General features: G+C 41.3%; 6 protein-coding genes; 3 read left to right on the forward strand and 3 right to left on the reverse strand.

Annotated features, from left to right (window-relative positions):
* Positions 1 to 62: 62 nt before the first annotated feature.
* On the reverse strand, positions 63 to 1,821 carry GSBLH_T00003728001 (Propionyl-CoA carboxylase subunit ?). XM_013042513.1 has 2 exons: positions 1,754 to 1,821; positions 63 to 1,719 (listed from the first exon to the last, which is right to left on the reverse strand). The coding sequence occupies exons 1-2, from the start codon at positions 1,781 to 1,783 to the stop codon at positions 103 to 105; spliced, it is 1,647 nt and encodes a 548-aa protein (XP_012897967.1). The 5' UTR covers positions 1,784 to 1,821; the 3' UTR covers positions 63 to 102.
* Positions 1,822 to 7,249: 5,428 nt separating this feature from the next.
* Positions 7,250 to 9,936, forward strand: GSBLH_T00003729001 (uncharacterized protein). XM_013042514.1 has 3 exons: positions 7,250 to 7,274; positions 7,318 to 8,127; positions 8,149 to 9,936. The coding sequence occupies exons 2-3, from the start codon at positions 7,348 to 7,350 to the stop codon at positions 9,904 to 9,906; spliced, it is 2,538 nt and encodes an 845-aa protein (XP_012897968.1). The 5' UTR covers positions 7,250 to 7,274; positions 7,318 to 7,347; the 3' UTR covers positions 9,907 to 9,936.
* An 8,593-nt stretch (positions 9,937 to 18,529) lies between these two features.
* On the reverse strand, positions 18,530 to 19,571 carry GSBLH_T00003730001 (uncharacterized protein; the record flags this gene model as incomplete). XM_013042515.1 has 6 exons in its annotated part: positions 19,480 to 19,571; positions 19,363 to 19,446; positions 19,175 to 19,329; positions 18,996 to 19,140; positions 18,798 to 18,967; positions 18,530 to 18,769 (listed from the first exon to the last, which is right to left on the reverse strand). The coding sequence occupies exons 1-6, from the start codon at positions 19,559 to 19,561 to the stop codon at positions 18,530 to 18,532; spliced, it is 876 nt and encodes a 291-aa protein (XP_012897969.1). The 5' UTR covers positions 19,562 to 19,571.
* A 420-nt stretch (positions 19,572 to 19,991) lies between these two features.
* Positions 19,992 to 20,787, forward strand: GSBLH_T00003731001 (uncharacterized protein; the record flags this gene model as incomplete). XM_013042516.1 has 4 exons in its annotated part: positions 19,992 to 20,176; positions 20,207 to 20,373; positions 20,403 to 20,511; positions 20,543 to 20,787. The coding sequence occupies 4 exons, from the start codon at positions 19,992 to 19,994 to the stop codon at positions 20,748 to 20,750; spliced, it is 669 nt and encodes a 222-aa protein (XP_012897970.1). The 3' UTR covers positions 20,751 to 20,787.
* A 184-nt stretch (positions 20,788 to 20,971) lies between these two features.
* GSBLH_T00003732001 (uncharacterized protein) lies at positions 20,972 to 22,518 on the reverse strand (the record flags this gene model as incomplete). XM_013042517.1 has 5 exons in its annotated part: positions 20,972 to 21,555; positions 21,585 to 21,722; positions 21,751 to 21,955; positions 21,989 to 22,391; positions 22,425 to 22,518. The coding sequence occupies 5 exons, from the start codon at positions 22,516 to 22,518 to the stop codon at positions 21,376 to 21,378; spliced, it is 1,020 nt and encodes a 339-aa protein (XP_012897971.1). The 3' UTR covers positions 20,972 to 21,375.
* A 475-nt stretch (positions 22,519 to 22,993) lies between these two features.
* GSBLH_T00006700001 (uncharacterized protein) lies at positions 22,994 to 23,876 on the forward strand (the record flags this gene model as incomplete). Its single annotated transcript, XM_013042518.1, has 5 exons — positions 22,994 to 23,045; positions 23,079 to 23,100; positions 23,132 to 23,234; positions 23,269 to 23,334; positions 23,373 to 23,876. 5 exons carry the CDS (start codon positions 22,994 to 22,996, stop codon positions 23,874 to 23,876), a joined length of 747 nt encoding a protein of 248 aa, XP_012897972.1.
* Between the last annotated feature and the right edge of the window lie 11 nt (positions 23,877 to 23,887).

A 23,887-nucleotide genomic window follows, 5' to 3' on the forward strand; every position in this document is an offset into this window, starting at 1 on the left:
CAAAATGCCAGCGACATGTACAGTGATTTCCCTTGAAAATCAAGCATTTCAACAAACAGCCAAAAAACATTACAATATTCACTACGACTGTTCTCCATAACTTCAAATCCTTTTCCAATACACCAACCATTCATTTTCCTTTTTTTCTTTTCCTGCTCGGGACCTCTCGCTCTTTACAGCGGGATGTTTCCGTGCTTTCTCCAAGGATTGGTCATCTTCTTGGTCTGGAGGATCTCGAGGTCCTCGCAGAGTCTTCTTCGGGTCTCGGTGGGCTCGATGATGTCGTCGATGAATCCTCTCTGGGCGGCCATGAGCGGGTTGGCGAAGTTGTAGGCGTACTCGGCCTTGTTCTTCTGGAGATCCTTTCCTCGGAAGATGATCTTGACGGCTCCCTCGGCTCCCATGACGGCGATCTCTCCGTTGGGCCACGAGTAGTTGCTGTCTCCGCGCAGATGCTTCGAGGACATCACGCAGTACGCGCCTCCGTAGCTCTTGCGGGTGATGACGGTGACCTTGGGCACGGTCGCCTCCGCGTAGGCGTAGATCAGCTTGGCTCCCTCGCGGATGATTCCTCGGTGCTCCTGGTTCACGCCGGGCAGGAAGCCGGGCACGTCCACGAACGTCACCAGCGGGATGTTGAACGCGTCGCAGAAGCGCACGAACCGCGCGCCCTTCACCGAGGCGTTGATGTCCAGGCAGCCCGCCAGCTCCAGCGGCTGGTTCGCCACCACGCCCACCGTGCGGCCCTCCATGCGGGCGAAGCCCACCACGATGTTCTTCGCGAAGTCGGGCGACGTCTCGAAGAACTCCTGCTCGTCCACCACCAGCTTCACCAGCTTCTTCATGTCGTACGGCATGTTCGCGTCCTGCGGCACGATGTTCGCCAGCGCCGGCTCCGCGCGGCTCCGCGGGTCCGTGCACACGCGGCTCGGAACGCCGTCGCGGTTGTTCAGAGGCAGGTAGTCGTAGAACGTACGCATCGCGCGAAGCATCTCCACGTCGTTGTCGAACGCGCCCTGCGCCACGCCAGACTTCTTCGTGTGGATCGCAGCGCCGCCCAGCTCCTCCTGCGTCAACTTCCTCCTGCGTCACCGTCTTCACCACGTCCGGACCCGTGATGAACATGTACGACGTGTCGCGCACCATGAAGATGAAATCCGTGATCGCAGGAGAGTACACAGCGCCTCCAGCGCACGGACCCATGATCAGAGAGATCTGCGGAATCACACCCGACGACAGAGTGTTCCGCTTGAAGATCTCCGAGTAGCCAGCAAGAGAGTCGCAGCCCTCCTGGATACGAGCACCGCCGGAGTCGTTCAGACCGATCACCGGAGCACCCACGTCCATGGCCTTGTCCATCACCTTGCAGATCTTCTCAGCGTTCGTGCCAGACAGAGAACCTCCCAGCACAGTGAAGTCCTGAGCGAACAGGAACACCAGACGACCGTTGATCGTTCCGTGGCCCGTCACAACACCATCGCCAGGGTAGTTCTGCTTCTCCATACCGAAATGCACGCAGCGGTGCGCCTTCAGCTGGTCGTACTCGCGGAACGAACCCTTATCCACCAGCAGCTCGATACGCTCACGAGCAGTCAGCTTGCCACGCTTGTGCTGAGAATCAATGCGCTTCTCGCCTCCACCAATAAGGGCGCTGTGGCGAGCTTCAGCAAGTCTTTCAGTGAAAGGCTTCGTTAAATCAACAGCTCCGGCGAAACTGCGCTACACCATCACACTCACAGATTCAAAATCGTACAGCAAGAGTCACAGCACGCTTCGAAATCATAGAAGGAACAGATGCGAGCATTCTTTGGGAAAACCTAGAATGGGAGAATAATGGAGAAACAGGGAAGATGAGTGAAAGGACGACATACAGCTTTAAGGGACCAAAATGCTATGCATGTCGAAGGAATTGAATCATTCATTTTGTGTGTTGTAGTGAATGGCAATAGGGTGAAATAGGAATTTAGGATAGGTTCACAATTTAGAAATGTCAATCTGGATATGGAGTGGAATGAAATTGCTTAATACTTTTTAACAACTTAGCATAGCTTTTGTGATGAACTTGAATCAAACGGATGATAATGGGTCTGAGGTGTTTCACATTTTTGATAAGGGTTTGATCACAACTACATATTTAGTATTATTCTTGATAGGAAGATCTTTCTTTGGAGATATTATTGATAGAAGTGGCTATTATTAGTATGGTTTATTGTATTCTTTGTTGGAGTGAATATGACTTGTTTGCCAACTGCATGTAGTTATCTAGGTTGTTAAGATAGAATGTAATAGTCGAGGTTGTAAGTATGTTCACAGGGGAGTAATATACTCTAAAATTATAATATTGTGAACAACCACTATTCTTGTGATAGCTTTTTCCAAAACAAATTTCAGAATGATATGTATCTATTCTCTCTTTGCCCTTTACATTCTTTTCACCTTCACCGTTTAACTACTCTCGCTTTCCATATATTCCCATTAATATCGCAATATATGCCATATTTGTAAATGAATGCTGAAGATATATCATAATCTATTATTATTCGGTTTTTGTATTATTACAATATGAGGTTGAGTTCAATTTTTTTTGTCTTCTTTATTTACATGTTTGTCAGCAAATGTATCTATATGATGGAGTATTCCTTTGTTTTAGTTGACATGTAGTATGAGACTTTGCTTCTTTTTTGAGAAGAAATTTCGAGTCTATGCAACGACAGTGAAATGTATTTTTCTTAATAGAAATCAAAATTAGCTCCTGATTTGGTAAAAGCAGAAGTTATTTACTATCCTCTTGGTATTGATTAAAATTGTTTGTTATCTATAGGCCAAGGTCCGGCGGCTGAGGAGGAAGAAGATCAACACACTGAAAGTGGCTTTTTCAAAATTCAGGCCGAGAATTTTAACCAAGAGAGTTTTGTTGGCTTCCGAAATGACTGTAGGTTTAGAAATGGGTGTGCTATGTAGTCTTGAACTTTAGTCTGATCACTCCCTTCCCAGAAGAGTTATTAGATATGCAGAACGAAACGGTCCTTGCTATGTATCCAAGAGAGGACAATTTCTACTATTATCTTCCTCCTGAAAGTGGTAATGCTTCTTGTCGTCTCGAGATTTCCAATGTTTTAACTCCCCCACTCTCTCCTCGACGAAGAGTGTTGCCATCTGTTTACAGAAACGAAAGAGACTTTCTGGCCCAGGCAGAAATCACAGATAGAGAGTTGATAAAGCAAGAGGATATGGCTTTAAAGACCCGAGAATACTACGAAATGCGCAAGACGCAAACCACAAGTAATGATACCTTCTTCCCAAATGACCATCTTTCTCTGGAGCATGCACGTTCTGTTTATAAGGGAGTAGCTTTTTTGGAAAAGCAGGTCGTTTCGATTCTTTACGATCGGATGAAAGAGGACCCCTGCTTTACTCCGATTATCAATCGCTATGATGAAATGTTTGATGAATTGGTTGGAAACCAGACTGAAAAATGGCTCAGACTGCGAGACCAGCTGATCGAAGAAGCACAAGCCAAAGGAGGAAAAACAGTTTCGGATAAGGAAGTATCGCGAGCATTCGCTCGTATTCAACGACAAAAACAGCTTCGACGTCATCAGGTTTATCTTTCCTACGAATACAAATCGGATTCACGCATTTTTTGTGATGGTTGCTATTCCAGAACGCCTCTGAAAGATTTCCAAGTGATTGGTGAGTATCCGCAGCATTTCCTGATTCGAAAATGGGTCGGAAATAAGGAGGTGAGCGAGATTTCGACGGATGCAAATCGTAGTAGCAACGATCTTGCTTAAGAGTAGCGTGGTTCCCCTCCGATTTCCAAGCCATTGATATCACAGCAATCGCAGCAGCTACATACAATCGTTTTTTCTCCTTACAACAACTGCTGTATCGCTGGCGCGGGTAGGAACATCGCTCATTGCTCCCTTGTGTAGACCTTTGTGCATTGTGATGCAGTGTCCTCAGTCCGAAGAAGAATATGCCATTAATTTTATCAACCATCATTACTATCCTGATCGGTTTACGCTTATTATGTTCTTTACGGATCCTTTACATGAATTCAACACTATCTTTCCTGTGAACTATCTCAGAAATCTTGCTATTCGGAATATTCGAACCACACATTTTCTGGTTACCGATATGGATCTTCGCCTCTCAAGTTTGTTATCCAACTCCTTAAAGACGTAGCCAACGCTTACAGTGAATTTATGCGCATCCCTCGTTTCATTTTGGAGAGCAGTACTTCCGCCGTGATCATGCCAATTTTCTTTTATAACCACACTGTTGTTCTGGATAACTGCGACTCAATTGAGGAGTGTGATGAGCTGTGAGTGATGGGAGATGGAATGGAATCTAGAATGAACCACTTTCAACCAGAGAACAAGGCGGAGCTCATCGCATGCATGAAGATTGGGATGTGCTTTTCTAACAAGCGAATGTTGAGAACACATGTAAGAAAGAATCGGCTTCTTGTGATGTGATAGATGTATACTATGCCAGAATGGTTTGTGGTCCAAAACGATTCTACGATTTCGCGCGTACGTTGTTTTGTAGCAAACTTCATGGAACCTTATATGCTGGTGCGATACAAGCGAGATACTCCTGTGTTCCATGACCAGTTTGTTAATTATGGCTATAACAAAGTTCAATATTTTGAGAATCTCCGCCAAATGGGATATTCCTTTTATGTAATTAATAAAGTGTTTGCGATGGATTTCCCACATCCTGATTCTGATTTCCGCATTTCTTATAACACTATGATTCGAAATAAAGAAGAAAACCCAATGCGAATAGTTTACAATGAACTTCAAATGTCGTTCAACATGAAGTATAAAGATCGTCGTAGTTCTCGAATTTGCTTTTTACGACAGCCCTCTTACTATGAAGAGGTTTAGAGACTTTGTTGCTTCTAATTGTTTGATTGATGGAAGGATTTGTTGACTCAAACATTCTTAAGATTGTCTTTTAACTAAAGTACGGTTTACAGGTATAAAATAGGAGGGATGTGGATAAACCATCGCAGAAGCAATCCTCCCAAAGCCACTGCCTCTTGTGGTAAGAAGAATATCAGAACTTCCTAAAATATGGACATCGATCAAGGCACTCATCAGTGAATTCGTCTTCAAATGACCAGATGAAGTATGACCACGAGCGTGCTTGGTGGAGTAAATAACGTTAAACTTTGACTTAAATGTATCGAAAAGATAGTTTGTAGCACGGTCAGAATCACTCGAAATGTAGAGATTCCATTCAGAATAGGTGACATTGTGCTTTTTACAAATATTCTCAATTTGATTCGGGATTCTATACAACGCTTCCTCACTAATCATCGAGGTCCTTTCAAAATCATTTGCCAAGTTACCTCCAGTACGAACTTGAATACCAAACGTGTAAGGCCTTGTTAATCTTCGTTTCTCTTCCTCGATTTCATTCTTGACTGAGTTCGTGGGAGAGAGAACTATTTGAAACAGGAGTTTGTACAGATAATCCCAATTTTGACCTTGCTGAAGTAATTTGCTGTCTTTGAGAATCTGAAGGTTTTCAGGAGTCAGTACAATAGATTTTGGTGCTCGAACATCAAACAAAATAGAATCCTCACTAAAGCTGGAAGGTAAATCAATAGTATTATTATTAGCATTTTTCACAAAACAAGAACCCCCATGACAAACCCGAATATCCGTAACATCTACTTTCTACCCTATCCCTATTTCGTACCTTGCCTATACTCTCTTGATTTCAAACAGGAATCAGTCAAATTGTAGATGAGAGGCAGAGTAATGACTAAAATGTTAAAAATGTATATTCCATACACCACAATTGCTTTCTTAAAACCAGCGCAGCGATTATTTCCTCCACTGTGGAAATACTCTTATGACCAAGTCCTCCATTCCTCCCATTGATAATAATTTTAGATTCATTTGCTGAGGATGTTATTTGCAAAATCTTTTGACACACTTGTTCAAGTGATTGCGATTTTCCAGAATAAGAGACGACGACATAGGATTCTAAATCTCTAGGATAATTATAACACAAAAGTGTTAAAAGAAAAGCAAATAGCAAAACGAAAACCTTCATAAAAACTAATAAACAACGATTATTGTAATAACTGGTCAGTTTGTGGTATTCTAAAAAGAGCAGAGGACTCGAGTTTATATCAGTGGAATGTTTTTGAAAACAATGGAGCACATTTGATAGTTCACTGAAGCAGTTTTACACCTCAATGATAGGTTGTTCGCAGTATAGAACGGAATGGTACAGCTTGGTGTGGAGCAACATTGCTAATTTTTAAAGGAATACCTATGGCAATCAAACCAAGTGAGTTCGTATTTGTTCTCCCAATATTCGCTTTGTTTCGCTATTCTATTACTTCAGTAATAATGGAATTTGTAATCAAACGCTATCTACTAAATCAAGAAAGGAGAGACGATGGTTTCTATAGACGTGAATCAACAAAGAACGGATCGAGCCACCACTTTCTTATATATAGAAAGTACCTAATGAAGCGAGTTTCTCGCCAGTTCTTTCTTTCTTTCTTATTCTACAACTATAGCCTACTTGAATCTATAGTATTAGTGGCAATCCATTCAAGAATTCAATCTCTAACAACACTTCGATTTTTATAACATAGAATCATAAATAGAACTACCACCCCACTATTTTGAGAACGAGATTTTCTATCCAGCAACGAGGAATAGAGAGTGAGGATACGATCAATACGATTCCACTCTACTGTTCTTTTGGGGGAGACTCGTTTATGGGATACCATTGTGTAATCGATCTCTCCCCTCCCTCTCTCTCCCTTAACACATAGAGACAGACATAAAAACAGCATCCACCCCTTTCTCTCAAATCTTCCACTCTTTATTTTGTAGCATACCGTGCTATAATATTCCCGTCCAAATAATCCACTTAACAAGAGTTTGCGAACCAAATCCCTTCAGTCTCACGATTTCCCCCTTTTTTCTTGACCTACATCCAATTCCTTGCCTGTTGGTACTGGCTCCAATCAAAACCAGAGACTTGCGCGAAACTCCAACGCGCCCATCCATTTCATAGTATTCTCTGTCTTGTCTCAGTTGCAGCCAAATCGCGCATTCATGTGTGTCCGAATCCACAGATGTAAATCGATTGGTATTCACGATTGATTCATAAATGGGAAATGTCGAGGACGAAATGGGAGTGGAGTGGGTGGTCATATTCCGCCGTGCCAAGTTTCAACCACACATTCGATAGTCAGAAAACTCTTTGTTTCAACCTAGGAAAGTCTCGAAATGGTAAGATGCTAATTTGCTGTGAATCTACTCTAATTGTATGTAGGTCAACTTCACCATCGATCAAATCCGTCATATGATGAATATGACAAACAACATTCGTAACCTTTCTGTCGTGGCTCACGTCGATCACGGAAAGTCCACTCTTACCGATGCCCTCGTGTCGAAGGCCGGTATTATTTCGAAGAAGGCTGCTGGAGATGCCCGTTTCACTGATACTCGTGCAGATGAGCAGGAGCGTTGCATTACTATTAAGTCTACTGGTATCTCTCTGTACTTCGAGTACGACCCCGAGACTATTGACAAGGCTGCTTCCGTGGCTACCCCTGAGGGTGAGGCTGTTGAGGAGGAGAACGTGGAGATCAAGCACAACTCTTACTTGATCAACCTTATCGATTCTCCGGGACACGTCGACTTCTCTTCTGAGGTGACTGCTGCCCTTCGTGTGACCGATGGAGCTTTGGTGGTGGTGGACTCTGTTGGTGGAGTGTGCGTGCAGACCGAGACTGTGCTGCGCCAGGCTCTGACTGAGCGTATTCGCCCTGTGCTGATGTGCAACAAGCTGGACCGTGTGATTTCTGAGCTTCAGCTGGACCCTGAGGAGGCTTACCACAAGCTGATGAAGTCTGTGGAGTCTGTGAACGTGATCATTGCCACCTACCCTGATGAGGCCGTTGGTGATATCCAGGTGTATCCTCAGCACGGAACTGTTGCTTTCGGATCGGGTCTGCAGCAGTGGGGTTTCACTCTGCGCAAGTTCGCGCGTATGTACTCGAAGAAGTTCGGTATTGACGAGACGAAGATGATGGAGCGTCTGTGGGGAGACTACTTCTTCGATGCGGACAGCAAGAAGTGGGTCAAGACGAACCGCAAGGAGGAGCGCAAGGCTCAGGGCAAGAAGCCTCTGAAGCGTGCTTTCGTGCAGTTCGTGCTGGATCCCGTGTACCAGCTGTTCAACGCTGTGAGCGAGGGCCGCAGCGAGAAGTACCTGAAGATGCTGACGACTCTGGGCGTGAACCTGACGACGGAGGAGAAGGAGCTGCGCGACAAGGCGCTGGTGAAGCGTGTGATGTCGAAGTGGCTGCCCGCTGCCGATGCTCTGCTGGAGATGATTGTGCTGCACCTGCCCAGCCCCGTGGAGGCTCAGAAGTACCGTGCCAGTCTGCTGTACGACGGACCGGAGGACGATGAGGCCTGCACCGCCATGAAGAAGTGCGATCCTAATGGTTGCCTGATGATGTACGTGTCGAAGATGGTGCCCACCGCCGATCAGTCCCGTTTCTACGCTTTCGGTCGTGTGTTCTCCGGAATCATCCGCTCGGGCCAGAAGGTGCGCATTCTGGGACCCAACTACAAGGCGGACAACAAGAACGATCTGCTGATCAAGTCCGTGCAGCGTACTGTGATCATGATGGGTCGTACCGTGGAGCAGGTGGCCGATATTCCTTGCGGAAACACTTGCGGTCTGGTGGGAGTGGATCAGTACATTCTGAAGCAGGCCACTCTGACGGATTGCGAGACTGCCCTCACGATCAAGATGATGAAGTTCTCCGTGTCCCCTGTGGTGCGTGTGGCTGTGGAGCCCAAGAACCCCGGTGATCTGCCTCGTCTGGTGGAAGGTCTGAAGCGTCTGTCGAAGTCCGATCCCATGGTCGTGATCACCCACACCGAGACCGGTGAGCACATCATTGCCGGAGCTGGAGAGCTGCATCTGGAGATTTGCCTGAAGGATCTTCAGGACGACTTCATGAAGGGCACTCCCATCAAGATCTCGCCTCCTGTGGTGGCGTTCCGCGAGTCCGTGAACAGCGCGACGACGGAGCCTGGTCTGGCCAAGTCCCCCAACAAGCACAACCGTCTCTACGTGAACGTGGAGCCCATGCCCGACGGTCTGGCGCAGGAGATCGAGGACCAGAAGGTCACTCCGGAGCAGGAGTTCAAGGAGCGCGCTCGTTACCTGAGCACAAACTACGGAATGGATGTGGAGCTGATGCGTAAGATCTGGGCTTTCGGTCCCGATGGCAACGGCCCGAACATTTTCTGCGATGCTACGCACGGAGTGCAGTACCTGAACGAAATCAAGGAGTCCGTGGTGGCTGGATTCGGCGCTGCCTGCGCTGCGGGTCCGATGTGCGATGAGCCCATCCGCAACATCATGTGCAAGCTGATGGATGTGACCCTCCACCCCGATTCCATCCATCGTGGTATGGGACAGATCATGCCGCCCGCTCGTCGTGTGGTGCTGGGAACCATGCTGACCGCCGATCCCATCCTGGTCGAGCCCGTGTTCCTCTGCGAGATCCAGGTGCCTCGTGCTGTGTCTGGAGGTATCTACGGAGTGCTGACTCGTCGTCGTGGCCACGTGTTCGAGGAAATCGATGAGCCCGGAACCCCCATGATGAACATCAAGGCCTATCTCCCTGTCGCTGAGTCCTTCGGATTCACCCAGGATCTGCGTTCGGCTACTGCTGGACAGGCCTTCCCGCAGTGCGTCTTCTCTCACTGGCAGGCTTTCAACGGAGGCGATCCTCTGGAGAACGGAACAAAGACCAACGAAATGGTCAAGTCCATTCGTAACAGAAAGGGATTGGCTCCTGAAGTCCCCACTTCAGATCGTTACCTCGATAAGCTGTAAGCTGTAAAGATGTTTTGGACCTCCTAGCGATTTTGTTTGTTTGAGATATTGTGAGGATAGGGAACAGGGACTTTGAGAATGTGTATCTGCTTTTTTTTCAAAAATGGATTGCTTGGGTTTGACAGAGAACCATCCTTACCAACTCACGATGGAGGAATCTGGGAGTAGGGCTATTCAATAGTAAATGATTCTCACATTTCGATAATCAATCACACAGGCTATTTGACAGGGGGGTGTGATCCAACTTGGCTTGATTCGCTGTTTATACGATATCTCATATACTACTCGGAAGATTAATCAGATTGAAAGTGATATTGTTATATATCTTCATTCCAATTCTGCAAATTGGATGGATGATCACTTGACAAACGGGATATAGTTATCATGAGCACCACTGTACTTGATAACTGTTTGTATTGTTTTTTTAGTTAAAATGAGTGATGCGAAGAGTTTGAATGGCCCACAAAATAGCGTATTTCCATCTGATTCTATAATCGTGCCGAATGTGAGTGGTAACTACTACAACCGGAATGAACAATAGTTTATGATTCCAAGGAGTTAATCAAGAAAGGCATATTGGAATTAACTCCATCTAAATCGCACATTGTATTACATCCTTCACGCGTACTTCAATCCGTCCAGCCAAAGTCATTTGTGCGGGAAAGGAAAGAAAGAAAATTAGTGCATGCTACTGTACCTATCTCTCCTATGAATTCTGCATCTAAAAGTGGGTCTTGCGAATTACCAACTGTATCGCCAATTTCATCAAAAGAGCACTGTAGTTCTGACTTCCAAACAATGGCAGTACCTATCGTCGTAGTTGAAAGCACTGAGAACGAGACTGGGTGTAGTCCGAACTGTTTCCTATATCAAATTGGCTCTAATTTATATACCAGTTTCATTCCAATGATTAGCACGCTATCGACTCCTGAAAATGAAGACCAGAATGAAAGGGATCAAAATAAGGGAGGTGAAATCAAAAGTGCTGCTAATCCTGGCGATCTTCCCCAAAGATATACTGGCTATTCACCCTTCGAAAAGCAAGAGTTACGAAAAATGCGACAGCGGACAACGTTCACCAAATATGTGAAGCATCGGATTTTAAATCTGTATCGACTGTATCGAATGAGCGGATCCAAGCTATCCATTCGCTCTATTGCGTATAAAATATATTCCCAGCTTTCTAAAGAATCGTTTGTTCGTTGCGAGTTGCTAACCCATAGTGATTTTCAATACACATTTAAGAATATCATCACTTTATTGTATAATACCAGACATAAAAAGTAAACGTAGTGTTGTTAGCATAGTTGTGGAAATCTTGTTTGTTCAAGACTGTATGCTGTTTTCAACTATCTCGCTTTCTTTCCAATATGAAGAAGGAGAGAAGGATCTGGATACATACGAATAGGTAGTTGTTTATCCAACTGATTAGAAGCAAACTAATGAATTGTATTGAAGTGAAATAGTAACGAATTGCATCTGTGATTGTTGCTCTTGATGACACTCGATCATTCGCAAAGTATTGTTGACTCCCTTATGGTGTGGAATCCATAGTATTAGCTGTGTCTAACATGGTTGGAATCGTGTTGGGTTATGATGCTGTTATCAAGCTTCATGAGTCAAACCCTAAGAAATAGTGGGTATATTACTGAATAGGTTGGAGCTTCTTCAGTGGCCAAAATACAAAATAGGTAGCTTCCTGTACATTCACAGCATATGAATAATGTGAATCAGACACGGTTGCAGTCCAAGAATGTGGAATCAAAAGTGTCAAATGAATTGTTCAAAGCACAAAGCATGAATTGGGCATAATAGTGCTCAATTGCTATACTTTCTATTATACTATAAATCTGACATACTAGATAAGCGAAAATAGGAACAATGAGTATAATCGTTTACCTGTTACATATTTCACAAATTAAATGTATATTTGTATGTACTGATATTTGCTACTTTGATATCTGTCAATTATGATAGAAATTAACAAAATGACACATAACTCGCACACATCAGAAAATAATTATTGGCAGCTTATTATTTGTAATAGAAATAAGCTAGGGATGTAAAGTCAACTTTTCCATCATAACAAATAGCTCAAATGAGTCAACTAAAAGGAGCCGAGCATTTACTCGATGGATACATCTCATCAGGCAAGCCGATGGTTGTTACCAAAAATTATATACAATACACTGTTCAACGGTATCAGGGTGAGCACGAAAACGAATTTGTGTTGCGATCTCCAACTGGAGATGTATATCTTTATGAAAATAATGTATTGAAACAACAATGGAAAGAGAATGAGAAGGGAGTAAAATCGGATGAGTTTATTGCATACAAGAATGGTCGAGTCGATTTCTGTCAACGATTCGAGGATATTTTGGATCAACGAGATTCTAAACAAATAATTAATCATAAGAAAGGAAATCGTATGGAGATAAGGTCATCGAAAACAGGACATTTGATGTATCATGGAGAATACAATGATAATCATGAGAAAGAAGGTTGGGGTATAAAATATGAAGAAAGTGGCAATATGGTCATAGAAGGTATTTGGATGAAAGGAGAGTTGAAAGAAGTGATTCGCTGTTTCAATGGAGATACGATGACCGAATTGAAGCGGAACGGAGAAGATAGTGTAGATCCAACGAAACGAATTCCGATGTATGTGGGTGGATTTCGCTATGATGAAGACAATGAACAATTTATTCGTGAAGGGAAAGGGTGTTTGATAGACGAAAAGACTGGAATTGCAACTCGAGAATGTGAATGGAAGGATGGAAAGGAAGTGAGTGGAGTGGATCTGTATGATGGATGGTACAGTAATACTACACTACAATTAAAAGTACAAAATTATGAAGACATAAGGAATCTGAGTTTGAGAGTTACAGATTTGGAGATTCCTCCGAACTGTTGTAACCATTTGATTAATATATTGGATCTGAGCAAATTCAAGCTGTTACAATCAATCGAAATTGGTAGTAACTCCTTGAATTATGTGCTTACTTTCAGTATTAGTGGATTGAATCGATTAAAGAGTTTAAGAATCAGAAATAACTCAATTGGACGATATAAAGGCAATGTTACCTCTTCATATAGAACACTAAGTATAATGAATTGTGAATCATTAGAATCGATTGAAATTGGGAATGGATGCTTTACCATAATGAATAACTTCAAAATCGATGGATTGAATATATTGAAAACTATCAAAATCGGAAACGATTCATTTTCTCAATCCTCTTTTAGTTCTGAAGATGGTAAAACAAACGCCTTTCATATAATGAATTGTGAATCATTAGAATCGATTGAAATTGGAGATAGATGCTTTACAATAATGAATAACTTCAAAATTGATGGATTGAATCGATTGAAAACTATCAAAATCGGAAATGACTCATTTACTCAATGTTTTTATAGCTTTGATTGTGATGAATCAAAATCATTCCACATATTGAATTGTGGATCATTGGAATCCATTCAAATTGGTAAAAATAGTTTTAGTGATTTTGCTGGAGACTTTGAATTGAAGAATCTACCACAATTACAATCCATTCAAATTGGTACAATTGGAATTGATTCAAGCAATTTCTATTGGAGTTCGTTTGTGGTTCGAGGTATTGAACTGATATTGAATATTCGAATAATGCATAGATCTTCCAAATCTAAAATCCATAGAATTAGGTGATTGGGTATTCCGAGAGTCACCATCTACAGTAATCGAAAGTATTAAACGAATTTGAATGACATGATTGATATAGATCTTCCATCATTACAAACAATCGAACTAGGCAGGTTTTCACTCCGTGGATTATTTGGAGATGAATGTTCACTGACGATGCGAAGTATGAATGAAATGATTTGAAATGATTGAATTAATAGATCTTCCTAATCTTCGATCTATCAATTCGTATGGGGATAGTTTCTTTAATCCTCGCACAGTGACATTAGAGAGTAAATGAATAATATGAATTTTGATAGTATTTAGATATTCCCACTCTACAGAATGTGAAGCTGCCCAATTCTTTCAAGAATGTCGTATTTCCAACAATTAAAAGTACATAGATTCTATTACTATATACTAAATACTAGATGCTTCTGAATTACTATTTGCGAAAACTTATCAATTTGGCTATATTCAGTCGATTGAATCTACAGTATTATCAATTACTCTTCCTGACTGGACATGTAATGATCGGAATTATACAGTATTTGATTTCTCTCGATTTATTCAGATTGAATCTATTGAAATAGGAAATGATAGCTTTTGTTCCGTGAAAACATTCAAAATTGATGGAATGAATCGATTGAAAAGTTTGAAAATTGGTAGGAATTCCTTTACTCAGAAAAAGAACAATCATGATATGGACAATTCTAAAACTCTACGCATTACTAATTGTGAAAATATTACATCCATTCAAATTGGTGAATATAGTTTCAGTGATTTTGCTGGACGCTTTGAATTGAAGCAGCTTCCTAAATTGCAATCATTGAAAATTGGAAATGTGAATAGTGATTCGTGGAATTTCCGTTATTGTTCATTCGTAATAATGAGTACTGAATCATGATGAATTTGATAGTTATAGATCTTCCCAAACTAACATCCATTACACTCGGTCGTAGTTCATTCCGTGAATCTAAAAAAACGCGAATTGAAAGTATATAACATTGATTTCAAAGGAATAATCTGGGTAGATCTATCTTCATTACAATCCATTGAACTTGGAGAACAGGCTCTTCGAGGAATATATGATGACTCATGTTCATTAGTTATGCGAAGTATAGCAAACATAGAGAGTGAATACAATGTAGATCTCCCAAACCTATCGTATCTACATTCAAGAGGTAAAAGTTTTGAAAATCCCAGTGTAGTGCAAATGACTAGTTATATATACTTATGATAACATGATTTCGTAGACATTCCAAAAATAAGAGATGTAGAACTACCTGATTCTTTCTTATACGTTGAATCTAAATCCATATCCAGCAGTTTGAAAATCAAGTATATTGTTATTTATAGATGTATCTGCTTTATTAACAGAGGAAATCGATACTGATGATTATTCATTTGATTCTACTGATAGTTACTGACTTTCAAGCAAGTAATAGGAGACTAAAGGAATTCTATTTTTAATAATTATTGCAACCCGTGTGTTTGTTGTTCGTTATTATCATAGAATAACCTTATTTGACCTGTATATTCGAAATCAAATGATAATGTGAGAAATATCTTTCATTATCATCTATGTGTAATAGATTTTAGTTTATCATAGATCAACTATTCAAACACAATAGAATAAACCATAATGTATTATTTTTATTGGATAAAGTGTAATTTGGGATCGATAGGATATTACAAATAAATAATGATATCAAATCTTGAATAATGTCACTCTTTGAATATAATTAATCGAAAGGTATATAAAGAATCTGTTTATCTGATGTGTAAGACTATTTGGATAAGGAAATCTCCTGATAACATAATATTTGACAAATATGATAGTACTATCAATGTGAATTACTTATAAGAAACAAATGTGGCTCTATTATTGATAACCTTATTTCGGTCTAATCATAACCTGGAGTACCAATCAATAAATTATTTAATATCACATTTGTTATACGTATTACTGAAGTGAACTGATTCAACATCAGCCTTGACAAAAACGAGTAAAGCGGTCATTTCTATCATAACACAAAATATGACTTTTCAAAATTGAAAAAGTAAAGAAAAATGTTAAAATCGACAATGCAGTCAATAAAAACATACAAATAGTATTATAACAATCAAAAGAAATAAGTAGTTGCAAACAAATATGTAATACTATTATTCAAAAATATAGTAATACTTTTTCTCATTACAAGTCATCACAAACTCATTTTGCAGTAATAAGATTTGCAAGAATAGGAGAGACATCTATAAATGAAATTGAATCTATCAAGCAAAACTCGAAATTGATTTGGATTCTACATTCATAAATGGTCTCCTATAATCCTTTTTTGGAATAGAAGCTTTTTGTAGATTAGGAATATCTAAGTCTTATCAATAATCAAGGTTTCAAATACTTTCTAAAGTCACTTCTGTAGTACAATAATAATTCCCTCCCTTTGCATCAATAAAATATAGATTTGGAAGATCTACACTCAGTAATATCCACTTTCTTTTCATTACTTCGCATTATCAGGGAACATGATTGATTATTATCATTTCCAGTGATTGCGTATACTCCAAGTAAAATAGATTGTAATGATGGAAGATCTACATCAATCATTTCATTCACATTCATTCAATACTTTCAATTATTGTTGTTAAGGAATATCCAAAAGTTTCATATCCTAATTCTATGGATTGTAGATTTGGAAGATCTATACATTCAAATATGCAATATCATACCAATACCTCGAAGCACAAATGAACTATTACGGAAGTTGTACGATTCTTTTTCCATAGTACCAATTTGAATAGATTGTAATTGTGGTAGATTCTTCAATTCAAAGTCGCCAGCAAAATCACTGAAACTGTATGCACCAATTTGAATGGATTCCAATGATTCACAATTCAATATGTGGAATGATTTCGATTTGTCATTTCCATCACTATTCTTTCTCTGAGTAAATGAATTCTTACCGATTTTCAAACTTTTCAATCGATTCAATCCATCGATTTTCAATGTTTGCACTGAGCCAAAACAATCATCGCCGATTTCGATTGATTCCAACCATTCCAATTGGTTCATTTTCAATGCATTCAATTCATTACAACTATTCGAACATATCACCAATTCTGTTACTTGCAAATCCATTTCATTCAATTCACAACTATTGTGGACTTCAATTCGTTTGGGAGGCACATTTACAATTGGTTCAGTTTTCATTTCATTCGGATTTTTATTCTTCAGTACACTTCGAATACTTTCATTCATTCCTTTTACATACCAACCTTCATACAAATCCATTCCACCCTTCTTCTCTAACCCATGTTCCCATTCACTTTCACGAATTGCTGTTCCACTTGCTTCATCAATCAAATATCCCAATCCATTTCGGACAAATTTACCATTTTCCACACTATATCCTCCTATATATACTGGAATTCGATTCAAGATTCCCACATTACTATTCTCATCATCGTTTTCAGCATATTCGATCATTTGGTTATTATCAGCATCAAATTCACGAATCATTCGAATCAATTTGTCTTTTGACCAATATCCTTCTATCTTCTCTTTACCATCATTTTCTACATCATATTCGATTCCATAACCATCTCGATTCATTTCTTCATCAAATCCACCTCGATAGATCACAATATCATCATCACCATTATCATCATTATCATTATCATTCTCTTCATCATTTTCACCTTTACGCTTACTTCGAATTGTCATTATCAATCCTTTTTTACCATTTTCGATTCTTCTTCGATCTCCATCATTTCCAACGATTGAATCCCAGTTTTCTCTTTGTAATGCTTTACCATTTTCATATTCTGTCACTCCACCGATTCGTTTACCATTTTTCATCATCCATGCAAGACTCAAGATTCCTCGATTGAATAATTGGCAACGACCTTCTACTTTACCCTCTTTCATTTCACTCAACAAATACTCATTCGAATGGTTTCCTTGATATAGGGTTACTTCATAATCGACTCCATTAATGGAAATAATCTTCTTTTCCCTGGTAATGTAGTCATTGAGTAAAAACCTTGATTCTCTGGCTTGTTTTGAAGAATCTATATAATTATGGCTTATGGATATGAATACATTCAAAACTGTTGACCATGATGCAAAAAATACTGATTTTCACTTTTACCTCAGATTATTCTATAATTTTGGCACATTACTATTATTTCTAAAATATGCACATAATCCTCAGAATACTACCTTATTGCATAATTAACAGAATAATAGGTATATGTTTTCAGCAATTGACTTTTTTGAATGATTGAGACGTTTCTATGTATACCATTATAGTAGATATTACTAATTTCTTTGTCATTACCATCAGGTGAATAATGCGCAGATATTTGTATATTATTGTGTTTATAGAGTAATCTAATTTATATTATTGTAGTATTATTATGGAACTAGTGTTGTCTGACCATTTTCCTTTCTCTTTTGGATTTTTATGATTCCGATGGTTCTTTATTTCTCTAGAATACACTAATTTCCTGTGTTTGAAATTCCTATTGTCGTTTTGTGTTTTCTTTGCCATTCTCTTAGGTTGTTATTGTATAAAATCGTAGAATTCGCCTTTTCTTTTTATCCATTACATTCCTGGATAATATTATTGAAAAATGAAGGTATGCATCCTGCTTGGGTGCTGAACATAGCATAATAGGTTGTATATTCCATATGAGCCTTTTTTATTTCGATAATTTCAAATGATTGTTACGAATCCATATTCTCAAAACCTAGCAGATGATTACATCAATGTTCTCTATTTCGTTGTAGTCATTCATCCGCTTATTACACGTATTATTGTCATTATTAGTATCTTATTCCTGCTTAGTAATTTGATTTAAAACCTTGACCCACTTTTTCATCCATTTGCTGCATTTTCCTTATCACATTCCCTCCTTAATCTTAATCCATTCCTCCTCTCTTCAACAAACATTGAACAACTAAAAGAATGGATCATTTTCATCAAAACTACTGCTCTCACTTTCATTATCTTCTTCCACCTCCACCTCTACCGATTTCTCCTCTTCTTGCTTTTCACTATCCTCTTTCACTCCCTGTTCTGTCTGTTCCATCACTGACAATAAGCTTGGAAGGCCTTCAAACGATTCCAGTTCCAATTCCTTTTCTTGCGTCGCTTTTTCCTCCTTCAGCATCGCCTGCGCCACATCAGCTGGCATAACCTACGTTCAATCACCTTCCTTCTCCTACAGAGTGCTTCTCCAACTCCATTTCGTCATAAATTCGTTTGAGTTCTGCCAGATCTTCAGGAGAGATCGCCTCATGGCTGAACTTGCACTTGTCTCCTCTTGTACAGTTGTGAGTAATGTGGAAAAACATGCAACCCACTTTCTTTGGATCGTGGCTATAAATACAATTTGCTGGGTGTTAGATTACTCCATTTCCTACGCTCAGTGCATACACCGTTCTTTAAAATATTGTAACATAAAGGTGGAGGGCCATCATGAAGAAATTCGCAATCTTTCCGGTGACATCGACCCCTCTTGAAAAACTTGCACTCTGTTGCCATTTTCATTCGTTTCTGCGTTTCGACCTACCTATTCATTTCAAAGAATTTAATGAAATACCAATTCTGCCTGTCGTTCTAATCGAGTTGGCTTCTTTGTTTGATTTTTTGTTTTTTCGCTCTTCTTTTGCTTTGTGGGTAATTGCTTGTTTGAAGTTGGAAGATATACGAAGCCAGCAGAGGTTTCGACCAGTTCAAGATGTTTTGGGTCCTTTCCTTTTTATCTTATACACACATTTAAAAAGTTACCTAGCAAGGCAGGACTTTCTCCGCTCTCTGCTAATTCCTCCTTTTGTTTTGATTTTTCTGGGTTTCTCGGCCTTTTCCTCTGGGCTACATTTGATTGAAAGCAATACTCAAGAATACGAGGAGGTTTGCTTAGGCTTAGTTGAAGACGAGGACCGCTTAGCTTTTTTGAAGATAAAATGCTCTTAAAGAGAGCAAGCATATCCTCCCACTCTCTGTTTTTCAATGATAAGATGCGTGATTGATTTTTACATTTCCAATAATAGGCAATAATTCGTTCATTTTTGCCGCTCTTTCTAAATTCAATTTGTATTGTCGATGGCCAAGAAAGAGAATGAATCTACAGATGGAGAATACTCGAGTCAAGGTAACCAGGTAGAAGAGGATACTGAAGACGATGGATACAATGAAGAGGACGTGTGGATCGCTTTAAATTCTTTCATTGTAGGAAGACTTTGACAGTGAACCGGAAGAGCCATCGAAAAAGCGCGCTGCTCCCCAAAAGAAGAGCGCTCCGAAATCTCCAAAGAAAACAAAAGTTTCTAGTTCAGCAGCAACTAAAAGTGGGTAATATTGAGATTAGGTTATCTTTAGAAAGTGCAGGCAAGAAAACAAAGGAAGGTCAAGAAATGATGGGATATTTATGTCTAGAAAAGGGTGTGAAAAAGGAATTGACAGAAAAGCAAGGATATGAAGTGGTTTTACGGTATATCAATGAGCAAAACAAGCCTTTTAATGCCCTGACGATCTTCGAGAATTTACACAAGGAAGTCAAGAAAGCATACGTTGTGCGAATCTTAGCCCAATTAGCTCAAGAGTGGATGTTAGTCGTGTAGCTCATTTGTAGTGGCAAAATCGTCGAGAAGGAATACGGAAAAAGCAAAGTGTATTTTGCAGATCAAAGCCAATTCCCCGAGATTGATGAAGCCGAATTCCAAAAGATGGATCAAGAGATAAGCGCTCTGGAAGAAGAGGAAAAGTCTCTCCAAAGCGAGGTGGGAATGTTAAAGAATGGTTTGTTCCTCGCAATGATTGAAGAGTAGAACTGAAAGAACTGGATTCCGCGCTGAGTGAAGCCGAGTTGGAGAAGGGAATCGCCGAGATGACCGCTAATATCAAGCGAATGGAAGAGCGTGTGGCCAGCTTGCAGTCGTAATGGATCGGATTGTGGAGTGAATCGCAGAGCCGATGTGATTGATCCTGCAGAACTCGCCAATCTTCGATCGGAGATTGCGCGTGCTGAGAAAATCTGGAGACAGCGGCGAAGCCAATGCCGTGAAGTGATCGGCAGCATGGCGGAGGGGATGGACAAAGGGGATCGCGAAGTGATGGAGATGATCGGATTGGAGACGGAGGAAGAGCTGGGCATTCCGCTGCCTTTTAAGCGATGAAGAGGAAGGGTTGGAAGGATGTGTGTTGTGTAGTGAATGAGTTTATTAGATTGATTGTTTGTTTCCACATTTATTGGAGAACTATTTGTTTTCTTTTTTGCTCCCACATTTATCGGAGAACTATACGTTCATTCATTCATTCATTCATTTGTTCGTTTGTTTGTTTGTTCCCAGATTCATTCATCCAATTGCTCTTTTTGCTATTTCACAACAAACACTCAAAAAGATCCAGCTACGAATTGACTAAAAATGCCACAGGCGTCGAAACGTTCCCATTCGTGCTCCGCCCGCCTTGTTCTGCATGGTTCCATCGGGAGCCTTCCCCGCCTTCCCCGCCTCTTCTCCCTTCATCGCATTGCCCGCATTGCCCGCATCCAAAGGACCGGAACTCGTCCCCACGTTCTTTCCCTTCCCCTCCATCTCCTTCTTCGCATTCTCTCCAAACACTCCACTCCTCGCCTCGCGTTTTTTCTCCTCTTCGCCTCCGCTCGTCTTCTCCGCTTCTCTTCCTTCCTCCTCCGCACGCCTCATTCTACTCACCACGCCTCTCCACTCCCCACGAATGCGCCGAACTCGACGGCGTCAGCTTCCCTACCGCTCCGCTCGCCTCCTCCGCGTCTATTTCTCATCGCCACGCCTCGCATTCACCCGCCACCAATCGATTTACGCGGTAACTCAGCGGCGCGGGACGCAGCAGATCGCGTCGCAGATGCCCCGAACTGTCGATGCAGTGCTTCGGGAGAACCGCGGGATTGTGCGCCAGCGATTCGTCCATCCAATCATACACGCCGTCGTTGGGGATTTGCTTGGATTACGCGATGAGCGCTCGCTTACTTTCCGCTTCATGAGGTCTTGGAACAGGCGGCGAAGATACGCGTAGTCGGGACAGTCGTCGAAGCGCAGCGCGCGACAGTATTCCAGGTACACTTTGAGCTCGTCGGGATAGCCTTCGCAGAGATCGGCGACGGAGAGCTAAGGGAAACGCAAGAGGAAAGGCGACTTGGACTTTGAGCTCCATGATTTTGGAGTATTTTTCCTTTTTGGTTTCGGCGCGAAGGCCTTGCCAGGGGAGTTTACCTTTGAGGAAGTAGAGGAAGATGTAGCCGAGCGATTCCAAATCGTCGCGGCGACTTTGCTCCATGCCTAAATGATTGCCTAGCGAGGCGTAGCGAGGCGTTCCTGTCAGACTTTTGTTCTCGCGATAGCTGGATGTTAGTTGAGAGAAAGAAGTGGAAAACGGAATGTGAGCTTTGGTGATGGGGTTTCGGTACCGTTTACTCAAGCCAAAATCGATGAGGTGGATGATGTTTGCTTTCTTCCCCAAACCAATCACAAAATTGTCAGGCTTCATGTCGCGGTGAATAAACAACTTGGAGTGCAGAAACTCGATTCGGAGCAGCATTTCCTGAGCTAACATGCAAACTGTTTTCAGTGTGAATCGTCTGTTACAATAGTTGAACAAGTCCTCCAAACTCGGTCCAAGAAGCTCCATTACCATCACATTAAAAGTTCCTTCCACTCCGTAATAGTACACGCTTGGAATACCAATTCCTCCCTTTAAGAGTCGATATACTTTATACTCAAAACCCAGTTGCGGGTTTTTCGATGTTACTGACTCCAATTTGATGGCCACTTCCTCACCTATGCAATCAAATACAAGACAGAGCAAACTACAAGAAGAAATGTCCGTACCGATGTAAATGTCGCCAAATGCACCGCCTCCTATTTTCCTACCTAGTCGATAATTGTATCCCACTCGTAAATCCATTGGGTTCAAACTTTCACTCAAACAGTGGGATAAACTACACAAGTACCACTCTTTTTTGCAGAAACATACGATGAGCAACAAAAAAGATAGCACGGATAGTTTTTTGCAAACTTTTGTTTTTGCAGTTCCACACGTATAGTAATAGTCTATATTTATCAAGAATTCACGTTCAAAGATTCATTCTTTGAAATATTAGCAATGGGAAATACTATTCGGTTATTCTATGGATCATTAGAATACGGAAACAATGAAGATGCGATTCTCAAGTAGAAGTTTTATTTTCCCTGTTTGAAGAGTGTTTTCCATATTGCACTCATCATTACTACCATCATCATCATCAGCTTCATTTCACTATTCAACTCACAAAACAACCAGAGTTTTCTTCGACCCTTCTCGGTTTTCTTCTTAACTTATTCCAATGAACGAATCTCAGAACGAGGTTGCTTGTAACTTTTGTGGGATGTGTGGATGTACGATGGATATTGCTGTTGCGTATCTCCAATGCTGTGACTGGAATATCGAAGGAGGTAAGATAGCACAATGAGAAATTGATTTTGTAGCGGTTTCGTTGTTTTTTGATAAGTATGCCTCGTCCAGCATTTTTATGGTGTAGCGGAGGAGCTCCACTGGTAAACGAGCTAATCACAGAGACAGATGATAATAACCTGAGTGGACTTGTGAATACTCCTGCCAACTGCAATCACTTTGCTGAGGGTGTATGCGCCCCATCATTTCCATTCTTACACGCAGATCAAACCATTGACTTCATCCACTCTTGTGTACAAGGAAGAATGTGTCTATTGTTTTTCCAAATGGGTACAGCATTCTCCCTCTTCTCTTTTTTTATCTCATAGGATCAAAACAAAGGAATCGACGTCTGTCTTACCTGCTACCAGGGATTCTGCACGGGTTCTGCAGAACACTCCCGCTTCCACTTCAAAAAATCGGGCCATCCGCTCTATCTTCGTCTTTTCCGTCATGAACTCCCTTCCCCTGCTCCCGCCTCCACATCCGCAGAAAACGGCGATTCCTGCCCAGAAAAACTCACGAAGCTCGCAATCGGCGTGGAAGGAGGCGCTTTGCCCCCCTCTCCGATCTACGAAACGGACATGCAAGTCGTGTGTCTGGCTTGCGATCTTACGATGCCAGCGCCAGACTTCGTTGTGTTTGATCCTGTTTGTGACACACAGGTGCGTGAAATCGGGGAGCGGATCTTGTTGAGCGCGTCTGGCGAGAAAGAAAAAGAGCTGAGTCAATGGGAGGCGGAGAACGCGAAGCCATGTCCGCACTGCGAGGCCTATCAACGCCCCGATCCCTGTCCACACGTCGATCTGAGTGAGAATCGCTGGGAACGCTGAGGGACAGAGAC

This window comes from Blastocystis hominis (genome assembly GCF_000151665.1).
Source record: "Blastocystis hominis, Singapore isolate B (sub-type 7) whole genome shotgun sequence assembly, scaffold_4".
NCBI classification, from domain to species: Eukaryota; class Bigyra; order Opalinata; family Blastocystidae; genus Blastocystis; species Blastocystis hominis.

What these genes read in the sequence shown, in the direction of transcription:
- GSBLH_T00003729001 (XM_013042514.1), top strand. Translation starts at nt 7,348, where the DNA reads ATGATGAATATGACAAACAACATTCGTAACCTTTCTGTCGTGGCTCAC.
- GSBLH_T00003728001 (XM_013042513.1), bottom strand. Translation starts at nt 1,783, where the DNA reads ATGATTTCGAAGCGTGCTGTGACTCTTGCT. An exon ending in AGCGTGCTGTGACTCTTGCT is followed by an intron (nt 1,720 to 1,753) that starts GTACGATTTTGA and finishes GTGATGGTGTAG; the next exon opens with CGCAGTTTCGCCGGAGCTGT.